Below are 25798 nucleotides of genomic sequence, written 5' to 3'. Positions count from 1 at the left end.
TTGCTCTGAATAATAATGTAAAAGCTTTCCTTCACTTTGGATGGAATGGTACCTCAGAGGTTAGAATGTGTCTTGGGTAATTGACCTAGGTTGGGTGAGAGGTAAACTGGTTTTCTTTTCTTTCTGGCTCTCAAAGGAGTTAGGGGCTCCTAAAATCTGAAAACAGTAACAATGCTTGGATTTAAATGTTCTTTTCCTTCGATGGACTTCCCTCTCATTATCTCAAGCCTTCTATAAAGTCTTTTTTTAAGTGCCCCAGCTTGTTCTACATGTGTTTGAGAGAAATCAGTCTGGGAGAAGCCAGGCAGGGTAACAAAAACATGAGGACAGCTTTGGGGAATATATAACCTTCCTGGAGGATCCCAAGAATTCTGGGGAGAGAGCTAGGTGCAATGCTGGGATTCCTTCAATCAAGCACACTGAGGTCTTAACAAATTGCTATCTGGGCACACGAGGGAAGGGTGTGCCTCGATAGATGGAGATAGTGGGAGTGCCTGGTTGCACTTACTTTTTTAGAAACACTCTTCATCCAGGTTTTAACATAAGGCATCCACTTCAGTTCCTCAGGATCCACAAACACCATCCCACATCTACTGACTGTTGCAGGAGAGGCAACCTTTAGATCTTGCACCTAAAATTGAAAGAAGTTAAATAGGAAATGGCTAACATCATACTTCCTTATCCCCCTAACTTCAACATTAATGAATCATGCATTTAAAGTTTAAGTTAACACTGTAAGGCTTTGTGTGGAAGAGAATGCAGGAGCCATAAAATTAAAAAAATGGAGAAGAAAAATTAAGTGAGACGTAAGGAGAAAAAGAATACATGTATATATATGTATACTGTCAAATCCTTATGGGAAGGTGTAAGCATTTCTTTTCCCTTCTTTTTGTTTTTCTTCTTATCTTTTTCATTTTTATATCCAATACCTAGCCTAATACCTAGGACTTAGCAGGTATTCATTTAATGTTTGATGAATGAATACAGCAGGTGTGGTAACTTCCATAATATCTTGTAGCTGTATTTTGCCCACATTCCTTTTCCAATTCTGTCACCAAATATTCATACCACAGCGGGATGATTTTCATCTTAAATATATCAATTAGTTTTAACTTGGGAAGCATTTCAAATTGTGTAAAGTCTCACACACACACACACACACACACACACATACGCATGTATACTATGTTATTATATATATATATTTACTGCCTCAAAAGGAAAAGAAACAAGTGCTTGGAAAGCTAGAATTTATTGTATTTCCTGTTTATAGAGAGACAGAAACATTTGAGAGACTTTGGTTGTCAGAATGGACACTCCATTATAAAGACAATTTGATAAATATTTAGTATGTAAACAAAACACCATGGTAGGCCTTCAAGATAGTCAATGGTACATCAGTAAGAGAAAAAAATTAATGATGGTATGGTAATCTAATGAATCATTTCACTTCACAGTTAAGGAATATACATTTACCTCAAAAAGCATGTGGATTTGAGGTGTGAGTTTAATCCTCTCACTGTTAGCCAGGCAAAGCATCTTATTATCATCCAGGACTGTATTCATGTTTTCAATCCAAAGAGCATCTACTGGCCCATCACTGATGATCCATTTATGGTCTTCTGAAGTATCGTTCACAGCTGTTCGGACACTTAGTGCCATCAAACCATCTTTCCACTCCAAGGTTATATTATTAACTTCACCATACAATTCACCCATTGTAATTGATTTAGGATTAAGAACATATGTTTTAACTGGTTGGTAAAAGGGATTGTCTACACCAAGCTTTTGCAAATTCCCTAAAGTTTCTGCTAGTATTCGGTAAACTGTGGTCTTGCCACCTCCTGTTGGCCCGACTAACATAACACCATGCCTTACTAGCATAGTTTCATAGAACTGTATCACTTTTTTAACCATACACGTCTCAGGCTGAAGATTTTGTCTCTTCATGACATCTATAATTGTTGACTGCAGTATACCATAATCGTGTTCTGGAATTTGGACTCCAGGAAAAAGGTCAGATATGATTCCACTGGAAAAAAATAAAATCAATTAGGAACCACTGGTCACTGATATTTCCCCATGTTTGTTACAATTAATTTATTAAACATTACCATGGGTCTCCATTAGCTTCTCTTCTGAACACACAGTGCTAGATTATTCTGTGTATTATACCAGAACCTATCATTTCTCTGATATTGTGTATGATTTTGTTTGTTTCTTGTACAGTAGACCAATGTTCTTAAGTATATTGGGAGCTTTTGGAGGTAGGGATAATTTCTTACATTTTTGTATTATACACAGTACGTGGCATAGTACCAAACATATAGGCGATGAATTTATCAGTTTATTTTAAAAATTATATTTATATCTCATCCAAAAAGGTACTTATGTGTGATTATAATGGTGTATAAGTATTCAGAAAAATAGATGGAAATAGAAATAAAAAACTAGTACTACATAAAAAAGTGAGAAAAGGAAAAGTAGACTGTTTCTGTGGGAAACAGTTAATATGGGATGGTTCCATGGGTAAAAAAATAAGCTAAATCCCTACCTCACACTACACACATAAAAACATTTTAGAGGCAGTAAAGAAGTTAGCATAAAACGACAAGAAAATACAAAATGACGGAGATCAAGATGGTGGAGTAGGAGGACACTGAGCTCACCTCCCTCCATGAACACATCAAAAATACATCTACAGGGATTTCCCTGGTGATCCAGTGGTAAAGAATCTGCCTTCCATTGCCAGGGATGTGGTTCAATCCCTGGTCAGGGAACTAAGATCCCACACGTCACAGGACAAGAGCCCATGTGTCACAACTACAGAGCTCACATGCCTCAATTAGAGAGCCTGCATGCCACAAACTACAGAGCGCATGCACTCTGGAACCTGGGCACCACAACTACAGAGCCCACCTGCCCTGGAGCCTCATGCTACAACTAGAGCCTGCGTGCTGCAATGATGAGCCCACATGACGCAACTAAGTCCCGATGCAGCCAATTAAAAAAAAGATACATTTACATGTGGAGCAACTCTCACTAAAAACAAACTGGAGGCTGGCAGAAAGACTCTTCTACAACTGTAAAGAAAGATCCACACAGAGTTGGGTAGGAAGGGAAGAGAAAGAAGCGATCAGGTTGGTACCTGTTGAAAGCCAGTGGAACTAACAGCAGAGCTGTAAGAAACCTAGACTCCACTTGTGAAAAGTGTACACATGGTTGTTTACTCCCAGGAACAAGGTGGAAGAAAGAGAATGAAACTGCCTGGGACTCTGGTTGGTTTCACTACAACAGCACAGGGCTCCTATTATGGAGACAGTGGATTGGGAGTGGTCTGGAACTCTGATGTGCTGGGACCACCCCATTGCTTGCCCCAACCTGCACCTGGCATCCAGTCTGGGTCCTCTCACTCCAGCACTGCTCCTCTAGAGTGAAGGTGCTGATGCAGGAAGGGGTAGATCACACACTTAGAGGGAAGAGAATCAGCTCAGACCCAATCCTCAGGGTTTCTGCTCCAGCACCTTGGGGCCCACCCCTGCCCCTGATAGGGCAGTGTTGACCACTGAGCATAGGATGAGCCTTAGCTCACATCTGACTCTGGCTCTAGCCCCTCCATCTCCAGACCCACCTCCCATTAGGGAATAGCTGCCAGCAACCCCTGGGGGAAGATGTGACCTGTATTCACTTCAGATCCAGCTCTCCCACCAAAGCCACTGGGCACATTGCAGACTGCATAAGGAGTCTTACACAAGGACACACTTAAAGACTAGGATAGGTAACACTTTCACCTAATTTCATAGAGACAGAGAAAATCAAACTAAATGAGAAGACCAAGGACTTCTCATGAAAGAATAATAATAAAAAAAAACCTGAAAAAGTCAACTAATGAAACAGAGATAGTTTACCAGATAAAGAGTTCAAAGCATCAGTAATAAGAATGCTAACTGAACTAGGGAAAAGAATATGTGAACACAGTGAGAATTATAATAAGGAACTACAAAACCCAAAAAGGAAACAGATATCCAGCTACAGGAAGCACAGAGAGACATAAACAAGATGAATCCAGAGAGACCTACACCAAGACATATCATGATTAAAATGGCAAAAGTTACATATAAGGAGAGAATTCTGAAGGCAGCAAGAAGAAAACAAAGAGTCACATACAAGAGAACTCCCATAAGGCTATCAGTCAAATTTTCTGCAGAAAATTTGCAGACCAGAAGGGAGTGGCATGATATATTTAAAGTGCTGAAAGCACTTTACTACTTGCTGGGTACAGTATCCTACAACCTAGGATACTCTACCCAGCAAGCTTATCATTTAGAATTGAAGGAGAGATAAAGAATGTCTCAGACAAGCAAAAACAAAGAGTTCATCAATACTAAACCTACCCTAAGAGAAATGTTAAAGGACCTTCTCTAAGTGGAAAAGGCTACACAAGAAGTCAGAATTAGTAAGGAAGGAGAAATATTACTAGTAAGGGCAGATATATAGTTAAAGCTGTGGATCAATCACTTAAATAAGCTACTATAAAGATTAAAAAAATTGTAGGCTTCGGAAAGATGGCGGCGAAGTAGAGAGACGTGGAGTGCATCCCTCTCCACAGATGCATTGGGAATGCATGGAAGGACGCAGTCATTCCCACAGAGAACCAGCTGAACACCAGCAGACGGCCTCGGACACCAGAAAGGACTGCGGGGAGCCCGACATAGCCGGTAGGGAGGCATCTACGAGGGCTCAAAGAGGGTGAAGCGGCGGAGCTGTGGCAGATGGGAGGGAGTGAGAAACATACGGAGGGTCCGCAGCGCAGCTCAGCGTTCCCGGACCGAGACATCGATCCACGGCTGAAGGGAGGGTCCGGGAGCGGGATCGTGGGAACCGGAGAGCTGGTTCAGGGTGAGAAACGTTGTTGCCGGTAGGGTGACGGACCGAGAGGACAGGAGGGAGGAGGTCCGCGGAGAGGAGTGCCGGTCCCTGAGAGCTGCCCGGCCATGATGGCGGCTGGAGGCTGCAGGCTCACGGGCGGGGGGGAGGAGCTGCGCGCATAGCCTCTCTCTCTCTTTCAGTGCCTCTGCAACAGGCAGTGGAGAGATGCCCTGCGGGCCAACTAAGGTGCTCAGGGATAACAAGCACCCTCAGGCGCTTGGGCGGGGCTAGATTAAAACCCCTTGCAATGCCAGCAGCAGGGAGGCTGCCGAGAGAAAAAAAAAACAAAAAACCAACAACAGCATCAAAAAGAAAAAAACCCCGAGAGAGGCCCAACTCTAAGACTTTCTGTTTACGCCTGAGCCACCAGCGCCCTCTGCAATAGGCACCTCCAAGCCTGACTGAAACAACAGTGCGCCACTGCTCACTCACTCCCAGGAGAAGGAGCCACTATTGTACCCTCTCCCTCCCCACACACCGACGCTTACAGACGAACAATAAAGGAAACTCTGCTGGTCACAGAATAACGCAAAAAAACCCAAGGCAAGGAGAAGGACACTTACAGCTGAGATGCTAAGGAAACAGAAATAGTAGTATCAATACCTATTGAACTGGTCCATTCTGGGATCAGTTCTGGATTTTTTTTTTTTTCTTTTCTTTTTCTCTCTTTCTTTTTTTTTTTTTTCTTTATTAAATACAATCTTAGCCTAAGGGATCTACAAGTTTTATAACATAATTTTTTAATGATATTTTTTATTCTTTTTTTTTTTTTTGCCTTTTTATATACTTCTATATCTAGCTAAGTTTTTGGTAGTACGGACAATATATCTCTCATACTTTCCTTTCATCCCTAGCTTTTATACACTTCTATTCCTTTCTTTTTATTTGCATATTTCCAACCACAGTACGCTCTTCTGTTCCCCTTTCTTCCAGCCTTTTTAAGTTTATTTTATCTTAACATACTTATAAGCAACACTATTGGTCTGCTCAGACTCCTTGCTCTATTCTCCAGATGACGCACTGCCTTGGTATTTAATATTAGGCTTTTGTCTTTATCTTAGTTCTTAGTACAGTTGTCTAATTACATTCTGAGAATCTCCATTCTCTCTGGTGGTACTCTGGCTCTTTTCTATATTTGATCCTAGCTTACAAAATCTCCCTGGATTAATGTTTGTATGCGTAAGGTGTTATTTGTTTGTTAGTTTGCTTTTGCTTTTGTCTCTGATTTGTTCTGTTTCAGTCGTCAATTTCTGTTGGGTTTCTCTTTGAATATCTGATAGCACACTGGGGTTCTGTCAGGTCTTTCTAGAGCCTTATGTCCTAATGGATTCAGTAATTGTGTGTCTTATACATGTATGTGTTTCCTAGACTTAATATTCGTCTAATCCAATACTTGGACATTAGTCTGAGCCTTGGAAAGTCTTCTATACACACCTCTATCGCCAGGACAAGCAACCCCAAAAGCTTGGACAACCATGAGGAAACAAAGAAACCCCATGCAGGCAAAGGAGCAGGAAAAAAACCCAAAAGACCAAATAAATGAGGAGGAAATAGGAAAAATGCCTGAAAAAGAATTCAGAGTAATGATTGTAAAAATGATACAAAATCTTGATAACAAAATAGAGAAAGTACAAGAAACAGTTCATAAGAACTCAGAAAAACAAACAGCAATGGATAACAAAATAACTGAAATTAAAAATACTCTAGATGCTATAACCAGCAGAATGACTGAGGCAGAAGAACGAATGAGTGAGTTGGAAGATAGAATGGGGGAAATAAACACCACAGAGCAGGAAAAAGAAAAAAGAATAAAAAGACTAGAAGACAGTCTCAGAGACCTCAGTGATAACCTTAAACGTACCAACATTCGAATTATAGGCATCCTAGAAGAAGAAGAAAACAAGAAAGGGTCTGAGAAAATATTTGAAGAGGTTATAGTGGAAAACTTCCCCAACATGGGAAAGGAAATAATGAACCAAGTCCAAGAAGCACAGAGAGTCCCATACAGAATAAACCCAAGGAGAAATACACCAAGACACATATTAATCAAACTAACGACAATTAAACACAAAGAAAAAATATTAAAAGCAGCAAGAGAAAAGGAACAAATAACATATAAGGGAAAACCCATCAGGATAACAGCTGACCTTTCTACAGAAACTCTGCTGGCCAGAAGGGAATGGCAGGATATACTGAAAGTCCTGAAAGAGAGAAACCTACAGCCAAGAATACTCTACCCAGCAAGAATCTCATTCAGATTTGAGGGAGAAATCAAAAGCTTTCCAGACAAGCAAAAGTTAAGAGAATTCAGCACCACCAAACCAGCCTTACAACAAGTGCTAAAGGAACTTCTCTAAGTAGGAAACACAAGAAAAGGAAAAGACCTACAAATATAAACCCAAAACAATTAAGAAAATGGTAATCAGAACACACATGTCAATAATCACTTTAAATGTAAATGGATTAAATCCTCCAACCAAAAGACACAGACTGGCTGAATGGATACAAAAACAAGACCCTTCTATATGCTGCCTACAAGAAACCCACTTCAGACCAAGGGATACATATAGACTGAAAGTAAAGGGATGGAAAAAGATATTCCATGCAAATGGAAGTCAAAAGAAAGCTGGAGTAGCAATACTCATATCAGACAAATGAGACTTGAAAGCAAAGACTATTAAAAGAGACAAGGAAGGACACTACATAATGATCAAGGGATCCATGCAAGAAGAACATATCACAATGGTAAATATCTATGCCCCCAACATAGGAGCACCTCAATACATAAGGCAAATACTAACAGCTATAAAAGGGGACATCGACAGGAACACAATAATAGTGGGAGACTTGAACACCCCACTTACATCAATGGACAGATCATCCAAACAGAAAATAAATATGGACACACAAGCTTTAAATGACACATTAGACCATCTCGACTTAATTGATATTTATAGGACATTCCATCCAAAAACGACAGACTACACTTTCTTCGCAAGTGCACACGGAACATTTTCCAGGATAGATCACATCTTGGGTCACAAATCAACCTCAGCAAATTCAAGAAAATTGAAATCATATCAAGCATCTTCTCAGACCACAACGCCATGAGACTAGATATCAATTACAGGAAAAAACCTGCAAAAAATACAAACACATGGAGGCTAAACAATTCACTATTAAACAACCAAGGAATCACTACAGAAATCAAAGAGGAAATCAAAAAATATCTAGAAACAAATGACAACGAAAACACAACAACCCAAAACCTATGGGATGCAGCAAAAGCAGTTCTAAGAGGGAAGTTTATAGCAATACAGTCCTACCTTAAGAAACAAGAAAATGATCAAATAAACAACCTACCCTTACACCTCAAACAACTAGAGAAAGAAGAACAAAGACACCCCAAAGTGAGCAGAAGGAAAGAAATCATAAAGATCAGAGCAGAAATAAATGAAAAAGAAAGGAAAGAAACCATAAGAAAAATAAATGAAACTAAAAGCTGGTTCTTTGAGAAGATTAACAAAATTGATAAACCATTAGCCAGACTCATCAAGAAAAAAAGGGAGAAGATGCAAATCAACAGAATTAGAAATGAAAAAGGAGAAGTAACAACGGACACCTCAGAAATACAAAACATCATGAGAGACTACTACAAGCAACTATATGCCAATCAATTGGATAACCTGGAAGAAATGGATACATTCTTAGAAAAATACAATCTTCCAAGACTGAACCAGGAAGAAATAGAAACCATGAACAGACCAGTCACACGTACGGAAATTGAGGCAGTGATTAAAAATCTCCCAACACACAAAAGCCCAGGACCAGATGGGTTCACGGGTGAATTCTATCAAACATTTCGAGAAGAGTTAACACCTATCCTTCTCAAACTCTTCCAAAATATTGCAGAAGGCGGAGCACTCCCAAACTCATTCTACGAGGCTACCATCACCCTGATACCAAAACCAGGCAAAGATGTCACAAAAAAAGAAAACTACAGACCAATATCACTGATGAATATAGATGCAAAAATCCTCAACAAAATACTAGCTAACAGACTCCAACAGCACATTAAAAAAATCATACACCATGATCAAGTGAGGTTTATCCCTGGGATGCAAGGATTCTTCAATATACGCAAATCAATCAATGTGATACATCATATCAACAAATTGAAGGATAAAAACCATATGATCATTTCAATAGATGCAGAAAAAGCTTTTGACAAAGTTCAACATCCATTTATGATAAAAGCTCTCCAGAAATTGGGCATAGAAGGAAATTACCTCAACATAATAAAAGCCATATATGAAAAACCAAAAGCCAACATCATTCTCAATGGGGAAAAACTGGAAGAATTCCCTCTAAGAACAGGAACAAGACAAGGGTGTCCACTCTCACCACTATTATTCAACATAGTTTTGGAAGTTTTAGCCACAGCAATCAGAGAAGAAAAAGAAATCAAAGGAATCCAAATTGGAAAAGAAGTAAAATTGTCACTCTTTGCAGATGACATGATATTATATATAGAAAACCCTAAAGACTCTACCAGAAAACTGCTAGCACTAATTGATGAGTTTAGTAAAGTAGCAGGATACAAAATTAATGCCCAGAAATCTCTTGCATTCCTATACGCTAAGAACGGAAGAGCAGAAAGAGAATTTAAGGAAACTCTCCCATTCACCATTGCAACAAAAAGAATAAAATACCTAGGAATAAACCTGCCTAAGGAGGCAAAAGATCTGTATGCAGAAAACTTTAAGACATTCATGAAAGAAATCAAAGACGACACAAACAGATGGAGGGACATACCATGTTCCTGGATTGGAAGAATCAACATTGTGAAAATGTCTGTACTACCCAAAGCAATTTACAGGTTCAATGCAATCCCGATCAAATTACCAATGGCATTTTTCACAGAACTAGAGCAAGAAATCTTACGATTTTTATGGAAACGCAAAAGACCCCGAATAGCCAAAGCAATCTTGAGAAGGAAAAATGGAGTTGGTGGAATCAGGCTTCCTGACTTCAAACTATACTACAAGGCCATAGTGATCAAGACAGTATGGTACTGGCACAAAAATAGAAAGGATGATCAATGGAACAGAATAGAGAACTCAGAAGTAAGCCCAAACACATATGGGCACCTTATCTTTGACAAAGGAGCCACGAGTATACAATGGAAAAAAGACAGCCTCTTCAATAAGTGGTACTGGGAAAACTGGACAGCAACATGTAAAAGAATGAAATTAGAACACTTCCTAACACCATACACAAAAATAAACTCCAAATGGATTAAAGACCTACATGTAAGGCCAGACACTATCAAACTCCTAGAGGAAAACATAGGCAGAACACTCTTTGACATACATCAAAGCAACATCCTTTTTGACCCACCTCCTAGAATCATGGAAATAAAATCAAGAATAAACGAATGGGACCTCATGAAACTTAAAAGCTTTTGCACAGCAAAAGAAACCATAAACAAGACTAAAAGGCAACCCTCAGAATGGGAAAAAATAATTGCCTATGAAACAACGGACAAAGGATTAACCTCCAAAATATACAAGCAGCTCATGCAGCTTCATACCAAAAAAGCAAATAACCCAATCCACAAATGGGCAGAAGACCTAAATAGACATTTCTCCAAAGAAGACATACAGATGGCCAACAAACACATGAAAAGATGCTCAACATCACTCATCATCAGAGAAATGCAAGTCAAAGCCACAATGAGGTATCACCTCACACCAATCAGAATGGCCATCATGACAAAGTCTGGAAACAACAAATGTTGGAGAGGGTGTGGAGAAAAGGGAACTCTCCTGCACTGTTGGTGGGACTGTAAGCTGGTACAGCCACTATGGAAAACAATTTGGAGGTTCCTTAAAAAACTACAAATAGAACTACCATATGATCCAGTAATCCCACTCCTGGGCATATACCCAAAGAAAACCATAATCCCAAAAGAAACTTGTACCATAATGTTTATTGCAGCACTCTTTACAATAGCCAGAACATGGAAGCAACCTAAATGCCCATCAACAAATGAATGGATACAGAAGATGTGGCATATATATACAATGGAATATTACTCAGCTACAAAAAGGGATGAGATGGAGCTATATGTAATGAGGTGGATAGAACTACAGTCTTTCATACATAGTGAAGTAAGTCAGAAAGAGAAGGACAAATATTGTATGCTAACTCACATATACGGAATCTAAAAATGGTACTGATGAACTCAGTGACAAGAACAGGGACGCAGATACGGAGAATGGACTGGAGAACTCGAGGTATGGGAGGGGGTGGGGGGTGAAGGGGAAACTGAGACGAAGCGAGAGAGTAGCACAGACATATATATACTACCAACTGTAAAATAGTCAGTGGGAAGTTGTTGTATAGCAAAGGGAGCCCAACTCGAGGATGGAAGATGCCTTAGAGGACTGGGGCGGGGAGGGTGGGGGGGACTCGAGGTGGGGGGAGTCAAGGAAGGGAGGGAATACGGGGATATGTGTATAAAAACAGATGATTGAACCTGGTGTACCCCCCCAAAAAATTAAAAAAAATTGTAAAATCAATTATATTACAATAAACAGTAAAAGGATAAACATGAAGATGTAAAATATGACATCAAAACCACAAAATGTGGGGGAAGGGAGTAAAAAAATGTAGATCTTTTAGAAGGTGTTTGAACTTAAACAGTTACCAGTTGAAAACAGGTAAATATAGTTATAGGTCAACATATATAAACCACATGGTAACCACAAATCAAAACTTATGATACACAAAAATAAGAAAGGAACACAAGTATAGTACTAGAGAAAATCACCAAACCACAAGGGAAGAAACAAAAAGAAGAAAAGAACAGAAAAGAAGTATAAAACAACTATAAAACAAATAATAAAATGACAATAAGTACATACCTATTAATAATTGCTTTAGATGTCAACGGACTAAATGTGTCAATAAAAAAGACAAAGGGTGGCTCACTAGATACAAAAACAAGACCCATCTATATGCTGCTTACAAGAGACTCACTTCAGAGCTAAAGACACACAGAGACTGAAAGTGAGGGGATGGAAAAAGATGTTTCATGCAAATGGAAATGACAAGAAAGCTGGGGTAGCAATACACAGGCAAAGTAGACTTTAAAACAAAGAAACAAATGATATAGGAGGACTTTATATTATGTTAAAGGGGTCAATAAAAGAAGAGCTTATTACACTCATTACCATTTACACACCCAATACAGGAGCATGTGATATACAAAGCAAATAATAACAGACATAAAAGGAGATATTGCCAATAATATGATAATAGTAGAGGACTTTAATACTCCACTTATATCAAAGGACAGATGGTCCAGGCAAAAAATCAATAAGGAAATAGTTGTCTTAAATGACACATTAGATCAGTTGGACTTATAGATATCTATAGAACATTCTAGCCAAAAAATGGCAGAATACACATTCTTTTCAAGTGCACATGCAATGTTCTCTAAGATAGATCACATGCTAGGTGACAAAACAGTTCTCAACAAATTTAAGAGGCTAGAAGTTATATCAGGCATTTTTATTGACCACAATGGTATAAAACTAGAAATCAATTATAGGAAGAAAAATGGGAAAAACAAAAACACATGGAGACTGAACAACACACTAATGAAAAAGCAATGGATCAGAATGGCCATCATCAAAAAATCTACAAACAATAAATGCTGGAGAGGGTGTGGAGAAAAGGGAACCCTCATGCACTGTTGCTGGGAGTATAAATTGATACAGCCACTATGCAAAACAGTATGGACATCCCTTAAAAAGACTGAAAATAGAACTACCATATGGCCCAGGAATCCCACTACTGGGCATATATCCAGAGAAAACCATAACTCAAAAAGATACATGCACTCCAATGTTCATAGCAGCACTGTTTACAATACTCAGGACATGGAAGCAACCTAAATGTCCATTGACAGAGGAATGGGTAAAGAAGATGTGGTACATATATACAATGGAATATTACTCAGCCATAAAAAGGAACAAAATTGGGTCATTTGTAGAGCTGTGGATGGACAGAGTATAGAGCATGTGATACAGAGTGAAGTAAGTTAGAGAAAAACAAATATCATACATTACCACATACATGTGGAATCTAGAAAAATGGTATAGGTGATCCTATTTGCAAAGCAGAAATAGAGACACAGATGTAGAGAACAAATGTATGGATACCATGGGGGAAAGAAAGGGGGGTGGTGGGAGGAATTAGGAGATTGGGATTGACACATATACACTATTGATACTATGTATAAAATAGATAACTAATGGGAATATACTGTATAGCACAAAAGAAATTGAAGATGACACAAAGAGATGGAGAGATACACAGTGTTTATGCATTGGAAGAATCAATATTGTTAAAACGACCATTCTACTGAAGGTAATCTATAGATTCAATGCAATCCCTCTCAAAATACCAGTGTCAATTTTTCACAGAAATATAACAAATAATTTTAAAATTTATACGGAAACACAAAAGACCCCAAATAGCCAAAATAATCTTGAGAAAGAAGAAAAGAGCTGGAGGCATCACATGCTCTAACTCCAGACTATACTAAAAAACTACAGTAATCAAAACAGTATGGTACTGGCGTGCACACACACACATACACACACACACACACACACACAGACACGCACACACACAAACTCATAGAGCAATGAAACAGAATAGAGAGCTCAGAAATAAAACCACATACTTATGGTCAATTAATCTATGATGAAGGAGACAAGAATATACAATGGAGAAAAGACAGTCTCTTCAATAATGGTGCAGGGAAAACTGGACAGCTACATGTAAAACAATGAAATTAGAACATTCTCTCACATCATATTAAAAATGAACTCAAAATGGATTAAAGACATAAATGTAAGACTTGAAACCCTTAAGCTCCTAGAAGAAAACATAGGCAGACATAACTTGTAGCAACATTTTTTTTGACATAACTTGTAGCAACATTTTTTTTGTATTTGTTTTCCTAAGACAAAGGAAACAAAAGCAAAAATAAACAAATGGGACCTACTTAAATTTAAAAGTTTTTGCACAGCAAAGGAAATCATCAACAAAATGAAAAGACAACCTACTGAATGGGAGAATGTCTGCAAATGATGAGGTGTTAATATCTAAAATATATAAATAGCTTATGAAACTCAATATCCAAAAGAACTCCAAACAACATGATTAAAAAATGGGCAGAAAATCTGAATAAACATTTTTTCTAAAGAAGACATACAATGGCCAACAGACACATGAAAAGATGCTCAACATCACTAGTCATCAGAGAAATGCCCATCTAAACCACAATGAGATATCATGTCACACCTGTCAGAATGGTTATCAACAAAAAGACCACAAATAACAAATGTTGATGAGGATGTGGAGGAAAGGGAACCCTTCTACAGTCTTGGTGGGAATGTAAACTGGTCCAGTCACTATGGAAAATAATTTGAGGGTCCTTAAAAACTAAAAGTAGAACTACCATATTTTTTAGCAATTCCACTCCTGAATATATATCCGAAGGAAATTAAAACACTAATTTGAAAAGATACATGCACCCCAATATCCATAGCAGCATTATCTACAATAACCAAGGTATGGAAGCAACCTAAGTGTCCACCAACAGATGGATGGATAAAGAAGATGTGGTATGTATATACACTGGGATATTACTCAGCCATAAAAAGAATGAAGTTTTGCCATTAGAACAACATGGACCTGGAGGGTATTATGCTTAGTGAAATAAGTCAGACAGAGAAAGACAAATACACTATGTTATCACTTATATATGGAATCTAAAAATAACACAAATTAGTGAATATAACAAAAGAAATAGACTCAGATATAGAGAACAAACTAATGGTTACCAGTGGTGAGAGGGAAGGGGGGAGGGGAAAGATAGGGGTAGGGGATGAAGAAGTACAAACTACTATGCATAAAACAAATGAGCTACAAGGATATATTACTCAGCACAAGGAATATAGCCAATATTTTATAATAACTTTAAATGGAGTATAATCTATAAAAATATTGAATCACTATGCTGTACACCTGAAACTAATACAATATTGTAAATCAATTATACTTCAATAAAAAAAGGTACTAGATGAAAATATGAGATGAATTTTATAATACTATGTTAAGAAAGTCTATCTCAAAAAGGTAAAAATTCTATGACTTTTAAAAATGTTGATAAAGTGAAAAAATAAAAACAAACAAGCAAAAATCAAACTTCTGTGAGGCAAAAGGCTTTAAACATAAACTTAAAGAGTGAATGATATACTTAGAGAAATATTTCCAATTTTTATACCAGATAAAGTTTATGATTTCCCACAAATTACTAAGTAAAAGAGCATATTAGAATAGTGCTCTAAGAATAATAAATATAAGTGACTAATGAACATAAGAAATGATGCTCAGTGGTATCAATAATTAATGTATATAAAATAGGCTACTATTTTGGTATCTCTCCCTCTAAAACATATAAAGGGAAATGGGCATTTTCATAAAACTGTTTATGTAAATGTAACATGTCTTTGGAGGACAAACTGATAAGATCTATCTAAATTTAAAACAGCATACCCTATGATCTAGGGAATGTGCTTCCTAGAATCTCACTCACAGCAATATCATAACTGTGCAATCATAAACATACAGGAATTTTCATCACTGTGTTCTGCCAAAAGTGAGTAGACACATGTTCTGGGAAACAGGGGATCTGATAGTGGACAAAGGCAAAAAGAACCCCCAGCAAGGCCATCAATGGACATCCCAGGATGACAGATGTGCACCAGGTAATGGGCAACCAGTGTAGATTAGAGAGGAGGACAAGGGCTCCAAGGAGACAAATTTGAGAGAATAATTTGTATGATTGAAGGTCATTTTTTTGTTTGTTTGTTTTGTTTTTTAAGAGATTTATACATTGGCAGAATTTGGAAATGAATTAGTGACAGACCTATTGAAAAGTAGGTAAAGGAATAAAAAACAAAAATTAAGATAATTAATAAAGGCAGGGAAGATGAAAAGCTAGTTAATTTAATAACAAGGGAAAGACAGCTCAGCTTTGGGTAATGTTTATATCACTATAAGAAATTGTGGAAATCCTGGATATTTAGCTTCAGTTATATTGCAATGTGACAACACAAAGAGGATGGGTGGAGGGGGAGGGGTGCATGCGCATATCCTCATCTCTCTGTTAGTAACTTAATAGATAACATCTAAAACTGAAAAGTCATGAAATGGCATAAACATGGTACTAAAAAATATGGAGGGAAATAAGAAAATGAAAGAACGAATGAACGAATTGAAAAATGATTGCCTTTGGGAAGCGGGACTTGGTGAAAGGCAGAGAACTGTTGTTTTTCATGAGAGTAACTTATAACAGCACTTTATTTTTAAAATTACATACATATATGACTTGGATAATCATAAAACTAAATAATAAAAGAAGAAACAGATAAAAAGCAATCACATTTTATGGTGAGGTCCAAATCTACTTCTTTGGGGTTAGGAATTTCTCTTAGGTCAGGAAGTTGTTACCAAATGCCAATTTGCATAGCATGTAGCTTGGTGATCAATATTTTGAAAAAAAATAAATGATTGGATTGAAGCTAAAACTTTTGTATCTTTATTTGAAACTAGTATTTTTAAAATTGCAATAAGTATCTCTAGAAAAGATGATACCTCGTTAGAGACAGACATATTGGAAGATAAACTATCCTTTACTGCTACACAGTACCTATGCTTTATCTGTCACATCTAGAAATTTACCTGAATAGAATAGCGTCATCTGTTAGGAATTTTGGTAAGTTAGAATCTCGTAGAGCTCTTATCAATACCACATCTTCACTTAGGTCTGGGTTCTCTCTTTTTAAAGACCTAAATTTAAAGGAATAATTAGATGACATTGCAAGAAGATAATATTGAACATGAGTTTCTAAACTGCGGGTTGGGGATTCTGCCTGCAGAAAGCTGTGGAGGGCACCCCACTGCAGATCCCTTCTGGAAGGAGGGAACCATTTTCCCTTGCAGGCCCAGCGTCCATCTCCAAGGGAGCACACGGACAAGTCAGGCACAGGCTACGTAGTTTGAGGAGAATGCCAAGGACATTTTTTCACGCTCCCTCCACCAATCCAGACTTTATCCAACCTGAATTTATAGTTCCCGGAATGCATCATGATAGTTCATATCCCTGTGACTTTCTTTTCTCTCAGCCCACAATGCTCTGCTTTGGTCTTTTGCTGGCTCTTATTTTTCCTTCAAAACCCAGCTCCATCATTCCCTCCTCTAGAAAGTTCCCTCCATCCTCCCTCAGCGAACCTCGGGGCATAGCCCCATGGTTGCCCTCATACACTAGTCTGTTCTAGATGACTGTTGCTGTGTCTGTCTTGCCCTTATAGTTGTGTTTAGTTGTGTTTTCTGAGTACAAGTGTGTCTCAACTCCTTAGCATCCCTCTCCCTTCAATGGCAATCCTGTAAAGAGGAGAAGTACTGTAACTGAGAGGTTGAAAGAAGGAATAGAGGGCAGAAGGGCAGGGACATCTGTGCAGAAGCCAGGGGTATGGGAGCTAGGCAGAAGGGGCCCTGTGTGTGCAGAGCCTGAGCCAGTGAGTCATGGCCTGAGAGGAAGGACTAGGCAGAAGACAGATTCCCTCAGAGACTCTGGACAAGCTGGGGATTCCAGAGGTAGAGGATTCAAGAAGTTATAGAGAAGCTGGGGTCTGAAAGACAAAAGACTCTTGCTCTAGTAGAAACTAGAAAGAAGCTCAGCCTTGGATCATACTGTAAAGACAGAAGTGGAGTCTAGGACATAAGCTTGGACAGAAGATGAAATGATGAAACACATTTCTCTGAACGCTTCAGGCTTTGTCAGGTGACATGTATGACTTAATTAGTATATACGTATAACAAACTGTATGTCTTTTAAGTCTCGCCATCCTAGCTCATAGTGGTAAAGCCTTTTGTACACTGAAACCCACTGTAAGTGAAGAGTTTAGGGGAAACAAAAGTCAGCCAGAGCCTGGTGGAGACTCAGGTTTGGTCTGGGGGCAGCTGTGTTGGTTCTCACAGTGAAGAACCATGGGATGAAGAGATGCCCCATTTCACTGTGCCAGGGTGGGGTCAAGGTGAGAATGATGACAAAGCAGCAGCTAACGTTTATTAATCACTTGCTTTGTTGCTTTAAGAGCCATCTGTGAATTACACATGAAATGCATGTGATGACATGGTTTGGAACTTGAATCTTGCCCACTTTGGTTTCTTACCCAGCCATGACCAGTACAGACTTTACGGCTCTCATGCCAAAGTCGTAGTGATCCTGCTGAGAGAGCTGTTCACTGCAAAGCTTATACATCTGAGTCATTTTTCTTGCTAATATTTTACTGGATTCAAATCCTTCAGAATATAGAATTACCTAGAATGGAAAAATATGTATGCAATGCCTATTATATTATACTGATAACAACATATTAGCATAATACCAATGTATTCAAAATCTACCTTAGGTATTACCTCTCTCCAAGTTGTTATGCCTTTTAAGAAAGAAATACAAAGATTGAAGGGAAAAAAGGTTCTGTGCTACCAGGTGGAAGGTGGGATATTATATAGGGATGTCTGAGCACTGATTCTGCTTTCTTTCTTTACATGAAGATGTGGTCTTGGTGACATTTGGTTCAAGGAGCAGCAGAGCCCACTGTGAAAATGTTCACATCATGGAGGCTGGACGGTGTTGTAAGGCCTGAGTATAAGCAAGACTTGAGCTTCCCTGAACTGACAGTGTCAGTGATGTGTTAGGCTCCCTGGGAGTCAAGGGAAGCTATGCAAAGATTTGCAGCCTCTCCTCTGCCCTAGGAGGCCACCTTGCCTCTGACAAGCTCCTGCACCCTTGGTTTAATATTAATAAATCAATGATGATAGTGGAGGTGGGTCCAGATCCTTCCTTCAATCCGTGATCTACTAGAATCACTGCAATTGGCCTCGGGAATTGAGATGTGAGATGGTGCAGAGATTTTGTACTGTTTTTTTTTTTCATTGCTCTATCACTACCTATCAGCACAGTGCTCTGTGCACTGCAGTGATTAAAAATATTTCCTGAGGACAGACCCTGATTCATTCAATCTGTAACAACAATAGGAATAGCACTCAGAAGACTGGATTTTTAAATTTCTCCAATTAATTACTGAGTAATGTAACATAAGGACAAAACATGAGATGTGAACACAATGTTGGATGGAGTTCAAGACATGGTTTTCTTCCTGCCAGCTTTGGACAATGAGCATGTCATTTATTGTCATGTCCACAGAGGGGTCTGGAGTGAAGATGCCCCTTGTCTTAACTCCCTACCAGGCCACCTTACCCAGAGTGGGTGCTGGGGGACTCATAAGATGCTGCAGGCATTATATGAATAAAAGTTGTAATTTTTCTAATGATAGAATTTGGTATGGTCTATTTTATTCTTAGGCAATCACTTTTACTTCATGTAGAGGAATATTCTAAATTAGCTGTTGTCAGGAATTTGTTAGCCACAGGAGTAATATGTGCTTTCTGAGAAGCTCTGTTCTAAAAGGGGTAGCGTCCCTTGTAAAATGTAGCACTGAGCATGAGGAGTCCTGAAAACATCCTATATCTTGGTCTTGGTGATTACAGGTGAATACATGTGTAAGGATTCACTCAATTGTACCCTTATGATCTGTGTGCGTTACTATATATAAATTATACCTCAGCAAAAAGTGCCAAGAAAAATACACATAAGATTTAAATACATTGGTTGTTAACTAGCATGAAGAAACAGAAAACAGTTGAAATAGAAAGCTTCCTAGATAGACACAGAAGAAACAAATACAACCATAAATAATTAGCTTATTAAGGATTGTTATTTTTTGACTAAGTTGATACAGATTAGAAACAAATCCCTGCCCACCATCATTAGTGATTAGTATTGCTTCTACTCAAAATAACTTGACTCTAATAAAAAAAAATTCAGCAAGAGAAGTGAGAAGAACACAGTCTTTTTAGAATGAATCTAGACATTTTAATTCCTAGAGGCAAACTGATGAACCCCAACGAACTGGTTAATTAAACTCATTTATTCATTCTAGTTTTGGGGGCTTACTAATTCCAGATACCATCCTGAGCTTTGGGGATACAGCAGTTACACACGCGCGCGCACACACACACACACACAGAACAAAACATTCTATGTGGTAATTATCATATCTACACACTGAAGAGGAAACAATACTGTATAACCTTGGTCAGACTGCATTCATAAGGCAAACTTTCTACCACAATAGAATCAAATACTAAATAAAAGAAACAAGCTTAAATTTTTGCTGCTTTATAATGTGAAGCTCACCTCTGCAATCAAAGCATAATTTGGAACCATCATTGCAAAGGGTCTAAACAGGGCTTTCAAATTATCTGGCAACTCGGTTCTGCCTGCATATCCAGGATTCATTGTGATGAAGGCTGCGCAAGTCATAACCAACTTTATTTCCCGCCCCTCAAACATGAATCTAGAGAGCTGTTGAAGGGAAAGAGAGAATATAAGTTAACACTTCTCCAGACGTTTGTAAATTCTTTCCCATAATTTATACTACTCGAGTATAAAACTTGTGTAACGTGCATTTGAGCAAAGACTATTGAATCCTGCCATTGAGAATGTTCCCCTCCTGATTCTGTCCTGCTCACTCTCTCTCTCTCTTCCGGTCTAAGTACTTCCTGCTCTCTGCCTTCCTGCCCTTGCCTTGCCCCAGGTGTTTCCTTCTTCCCGGCCCAGTCCTGTAATCTTCTAGGCTTCAACATCTTTTGCTGAGCCTCCTCAATTCAACTTGGAGTTAATGGCCACTAAACATTCACCAGGGACACTTTCTGGAATCCCCAAGAAATTCAAATCTGATCTTAGTTCTTGAGTGGTCAACGCCCCACTATTAGAGTCATTAGAATTACCCCTTCACTTTTATTCAACAGCAACACCTGTTGAGCACCTGTTGCAAGTGGACCATGGGTTAGGCATGGATGTAGAGAGCTGAAGGATGAGCCCTCAAGAAGCTCCTTGGCTTGTGGTGTGGAGTCAGACCTAGAACTGTGGCCATGCAGGGCAATAGATGCTACAGTGGAGGTGTGTGCAGAGCCTGCAGGGAGCAAAGCTCATAGGAGGAGCAGGGAAGCCTGCTTGAGACCTAGAGAATGAAGAGGGCATTTCATGTAGATGAGCAGGGCAGCCATTCCAGTCAAAGGGAGCAGCAACAAGAAACAGTATTGCATGTTCAGGGAATGACCAGCTATTCACTTTGCTAAAGGGTAAAGTTATAGGAGGAAAGTGTAAGCTGGCTGGGGCCTGAGCATCACAAATCTTGCATGCTCAGCTAAAGAATTTAGATTTTGTTCCATGGATGGGGGAAGCACAGAATTTTGAGCAGAGTGATAGGACCAAAGATGCCATTGGACAGGTTAGACAAACTACAGGCAGGGAGACCAGTAGGAATTGTCACTGGGGAGAGGGTGAGAGCTAGAATTAGGGAGTTCTCCTTGGAGATGAGACAGATCTAGGAGATACAATTGAATGAACTTGGAGGTGGCTTAGATTCTGGGGTTGATGGTAATGGGAAAAATTCAAGATGAATGCCAGGATTCTAGCTGGGCCACTGGATGAAAGCACTATATTCAATCATAAAGAATACAGAGGAAGACCAGGATGGAGCTGGGGAGATGTGTCATAGCCTGGAAGAGAAAGTGCTGGACTGCACAACTGGAGATCTCAGTCCTGGTGGTTCTAAATGGCTTTTGTGTTATTCAAACCTGGAAATTTCTGTGCTTTAGTTTCTCCATGTATTCTAGGGTGTGTATTCTGCTCCAACTATCTCATCTGACCACTGGCAAGATCAAGGGTGAGATGTGCTTAGTCTCAGATGTCCTCCTACCTTCCCTTCACCTCACGTAGCTGCCCTCCAGCTGGCAGTGCTTCAGTGCTGCCTGCATTCTCTCTGGTTCCTTCTCCCTTGCTTCCCAAGGCGGGCAAGTCTGCTACGTGCTTAGCGTGGTGATAGTGATCGATGTTATGTTATATCTGGTGGTCCCCGAATTTGACGTGGGCCTCCCAGAGGGTGTGTGGGAGGCAGGAGGGTGTGTAATTGAAGGGACGTGGACTTCAGGACCACATAGATTTAGACTCATATCTTGGTTCTATGCGATTCCCAGAAATGTTTTCATTTCTTTCAATCCTTTATACCTGTGGCCTTGGGAAAAACCATCTATTTCACATTGGTTTTGTGTGAAGATGAAAGAAGTGTAAAGTATAATGACTTTTACAATTTAGTAGCTTGTTAAAGTCCAATTTCTGATTTATTTTTGCTTGTCCCATAATTTGCTTTTTTGCAGAGGTAATAATCAAAACGTTTAACAACTCTTTAGCAGGGCAACTTCCGATGAGAATGGCCCCTGTTCCTAGGGCTGGAGCTAGGTCTAGAGGCCCCCTTGGTAGGTCAGGATGAACCTTTGTGGCTGGATCCTGAGGAGGTCTGAGATTCCTCAGGTAGGGGCCAGGCTAATGGTGGGGACCCCTCAGGGGCTCAGGGCAGTGGCTACTTAAATATGAAACAACTGGCAAGGCTGTTCTGGTGTGCACTGGCTGAACATCCATCTGCCTTTTGCTGACCTCATGACCATAATCTCACAAGGTCAACACAGAGCAGTAGGGGACTTCATCCCATCCTTCACAGCCATCACCTTCCTAGTACAAGACCCCTTTTTTCCCAGGAACATGCTCATATGGGTTAAAACAAATTTTAAATGGTGAGGCCAGTTTCATATCATCATCTGACCCTATATTCCTTGGCTTCTCCAGTCCAGTGAGTTCTGGAGAGTCAAGGTCCTCCTGGGTTCTCCAGGACTCCTCTCTCATTTTTCTACCAGCAATAGGCTGAGACTAGGGGCCATGAGGAAGGCAGTGGAGCCTAGAAGAGGCAGCATTAAAGAAACCTAGCAGAGAAGTAAATGTCAAAGGCAAGAATAAGAAAGGCGAGGAGGAAAATAGGAGGTGGAGGAGAGAGGGATAGGACGTGTGTGTGTGTGTGTGTGTGTGTGTGTGTGTGTGTGTGTGTGTGTGTTGGGGGTGGGAAGAAGATCAGGGTTCCTAGAAGGCAGGGACTGAGTCTCCCCAACTCTGTATCTCCAGATCCCAGCACAGTGTCTGCCAAACAACAGCTGTTTCTCTGTGTTGCCAGGAAGAACAATTAATTGGCTCAACTAAGTCCCGCTGCCGTAACACTCACCAATGACACTGGAAACTTGGAATACACAGGCTAAAATTAGCACTGTCCTTCCTAAAATGCAACATGCGCTAAGTTCATTAGAACTTAAGAAACACGATCTTCACAGACAACTGACCAGCGCCTTACCTTTGCAGCTTTGGCATTCCTGATGGTAATGAGCTGCTGTGCAATGACGGACAGAACTTCTATGTCGATTCGATTAAATTCATCAAAGCAGCACCAGGCCCCTGACTGTGCCAGGCCACTGAAGAAGCGCCCCATCATCTGAAATCAAAATAACGCCATTCAACTCTGTATTGTAGAGTTGAACTCCTTCAGAAGTTACATTTTGAGCTGAAATACTACAAAGAAAAGAGGTGGTATCTGCAAATCAGCGATGGTTTTATGCGAGTCCTGGGCTTAGGTCAGAAGTTAACACCTTTCTCTAACAGGAAACATCTTTTTGTCTTCTCTCTAAATGATCTGAAGCTAATTTTTATTTTTAAATAAAATGACAATCTGATCGATTTTCCTACTTTTTCATAACCTCCGTTCACCTATGTAAATACTTCACAGGTTCTCAAAGACACTAACACCTAGAATAAACACACTTAGTGACTTAAGAAAACCTTGAAAAACTTTACTGATGGAAGCTTTCATCATCTTTACCAGGTACTACACATGGCAGACAACATACAGGGACCACTGAGTGGAAGCACAGACACACAGGGTAGTGTAATGGTTGTTAATTTCTTCTATAGCAGAATCCTAACAGTGGAGAAGAATGAATATGTGCTTGTGGCTATCTATAGAGGGAAATTCCTTTAGAGACTTGAATTTTGGGTTAAGCATTTGTACAAATATTGCATTATAGCATATCTCTATCTCTTTAAAAATAGAGCTAATGATTTTTTGTTTGTTTGTTTCAAGGAGGTCAACTGAGCATGTACGGCTACCTTCCTCCTAAATACCCATGAATGACAGAGAGGCAGAACTCTCTCCATTTCTGTAGCTTCACTTACACCTGTACCTGCTTAATAAAAATATAATGAGAAGGGAAACCAGCAGCAGGAAGAAAGTTTTGAAAAAAAACCCTGGAAGATGGAAAGTACATAGATACAGATTACTCACTTGAGAAGGGCAGAATGCAGGCCCAAGACAGAGGGAAAGAAGAACTGACCTTCAGGGAAGTCTCTAAGATAATCCGAACCCAACAGCAATACACACAAGGAAAGCAGACAGAGGTCCCAGGGCGATGCTCGGAAATTAGCCAAAGATGAGTGCTTGGAATGATCAGGTTTGTGGGTTCTTCCCTTCTCTGTCTTTCCCTCTCCTCCAAGTAGAGTAAACAGGGCTCTCGAGGCTGGTTATGCTGCCTTTCTCCCTCCAGCCTAAAATCCAAGGACGGCCTTGTAGAAGAAGGGGGGAGGTCCGTCTTTGGGAGATATCAGAAGATATTGGGAGAAGACATGAGGCTTGGGAGATAAGGAAAGCAGAGACAAAAAAAGATAGGTGATTTCAGACTTCCACTTTACTCAACTGAAAGTCAAAGGATAGACAGCTCCATGTGAGTGAAACCCACTGAACTTCACTACTGACAAGAAAAATCCTTATTATTTTGGCATTTATAAAAGGTTTTTGGCTTCCTGGCCGCCCATGCCCACACACTCTATGGGGAAGCCTGCTATCCAAATATCCTACACTCCCCCAGAGATCATGTAAGCTCTTTCATTTAAGGCCAGGGCCTTTTGGGGAAACAAGCTGTTTTCCCTAATCAACTCAGTCCTTCATCCATACTTATGAACTAAGAAGTAAAGATCAACACACGTTTGAGAAAAATCAACATCAAGAAAGAGAAGAATAAACTAAATGAGCAACCCTGAAAAAAATGGAGGTAATTTGGGGAACAAAAGAAAAATTTTAAAAATTCAAATGGAATCCTCAGAGAGGTTTTAGAGGAAATTGTTATTCCTATTAAAAAACAAGACGATCTAAGAAAGATTTAGTCAGAGATAAGAAACAATCCCTGGAAATGAATTATAATATAGCCAATATTATAAAAATTAAATACATGAACTGCACAACAGAATGGATAAGACTAATAACCAAGCCAGTAATTTGGATGACAAGGCTGAGGAACTCTTCCATATTGTAGAGCAAAAAGGTTGCATACCGCTGGGGGTACACGAAGACTTCTCAAGGGATACTTGTGGGACAGAAGTTTTAAAGGTAGAAAACTCCAGATCGAATGGGACTATATCAAACTAAAAAGCTTCTGTACAGCAAAGGAAGCCATCAACAAAAATGAAAAGGCAGCCTACGGAATAGAAGGACATATTTGCAAATCGTATATCTGATAAGTGGTTAATAGCTAAAATATATAAAGACATCATACAACTTAACAGGAAAAACAAACAAACCAGTTTCAAAATGGGCAAAGACATTTTTCTGAAGAAGACATATGCATAGTCAACAGATACACGGAAAGATACTCAACATCACTAATCATCAGGAAAAAGCAAATCGAAACCACAATGAGATATCACCTTACACCTATCAGAATG

The 25798-nt window shown here is 39.4% G+C and overlaps 1 protein-coding gene across 1 annotated transcript in view; it reads right to left on the bottom strand.

The window, feature by feature from the left end:
* Positions 1-25798, bottom strand: part of DNAH6 (dynein axonemal heavy chain 6) — a 276466-nt gene that overhangs the window by 134144 nt on the left and 116524 nt on the right. The window contains exons 30-35 of the mRNA XM_057743457.1: positions 23382-23519; positions 20339-20506; positions 18249-18397; positions 16756-16863; positions 1477-2032; positions 509-631 (exon numbers count right to left, since the gene is read on the bottom strand). Coding sequence (XP_057599440.1) covers positions 509-631; positions 1477-2032; positions 16756-16863; positions 18249-18397; positions 20339-20506; positions 23382-23519 — 1242 coding nt within the window. The remainder of the gene's footprint in view (positions 1-508; positions 632-1476; positions 2033-16755; positions 16864-18248; positions 18398-20338; positions 20507-23381; positions 23520-25798) is intronic.

Source organism: Hippopotamus amphibius, chromosome 7, assembly GCF_030028045.1.
Source record: "Hippopotamus amphibius kiboko isolate mHipAmp2 chromosome 7, mHipAmp2.hap2, whole genome shotgun sequence".
NCBI classification, from domain to species: Eukaryota; Metazoa; Chordata; class Mammalia; order Artiodactyla; family Hippopotamidae; genus Hippopotamus; species Hippopotamus amphibius.
Note: the sequence above shows the minus strand (reverse complement) of the source record. Positions and strands in the feature narration are given on the sequence as shown.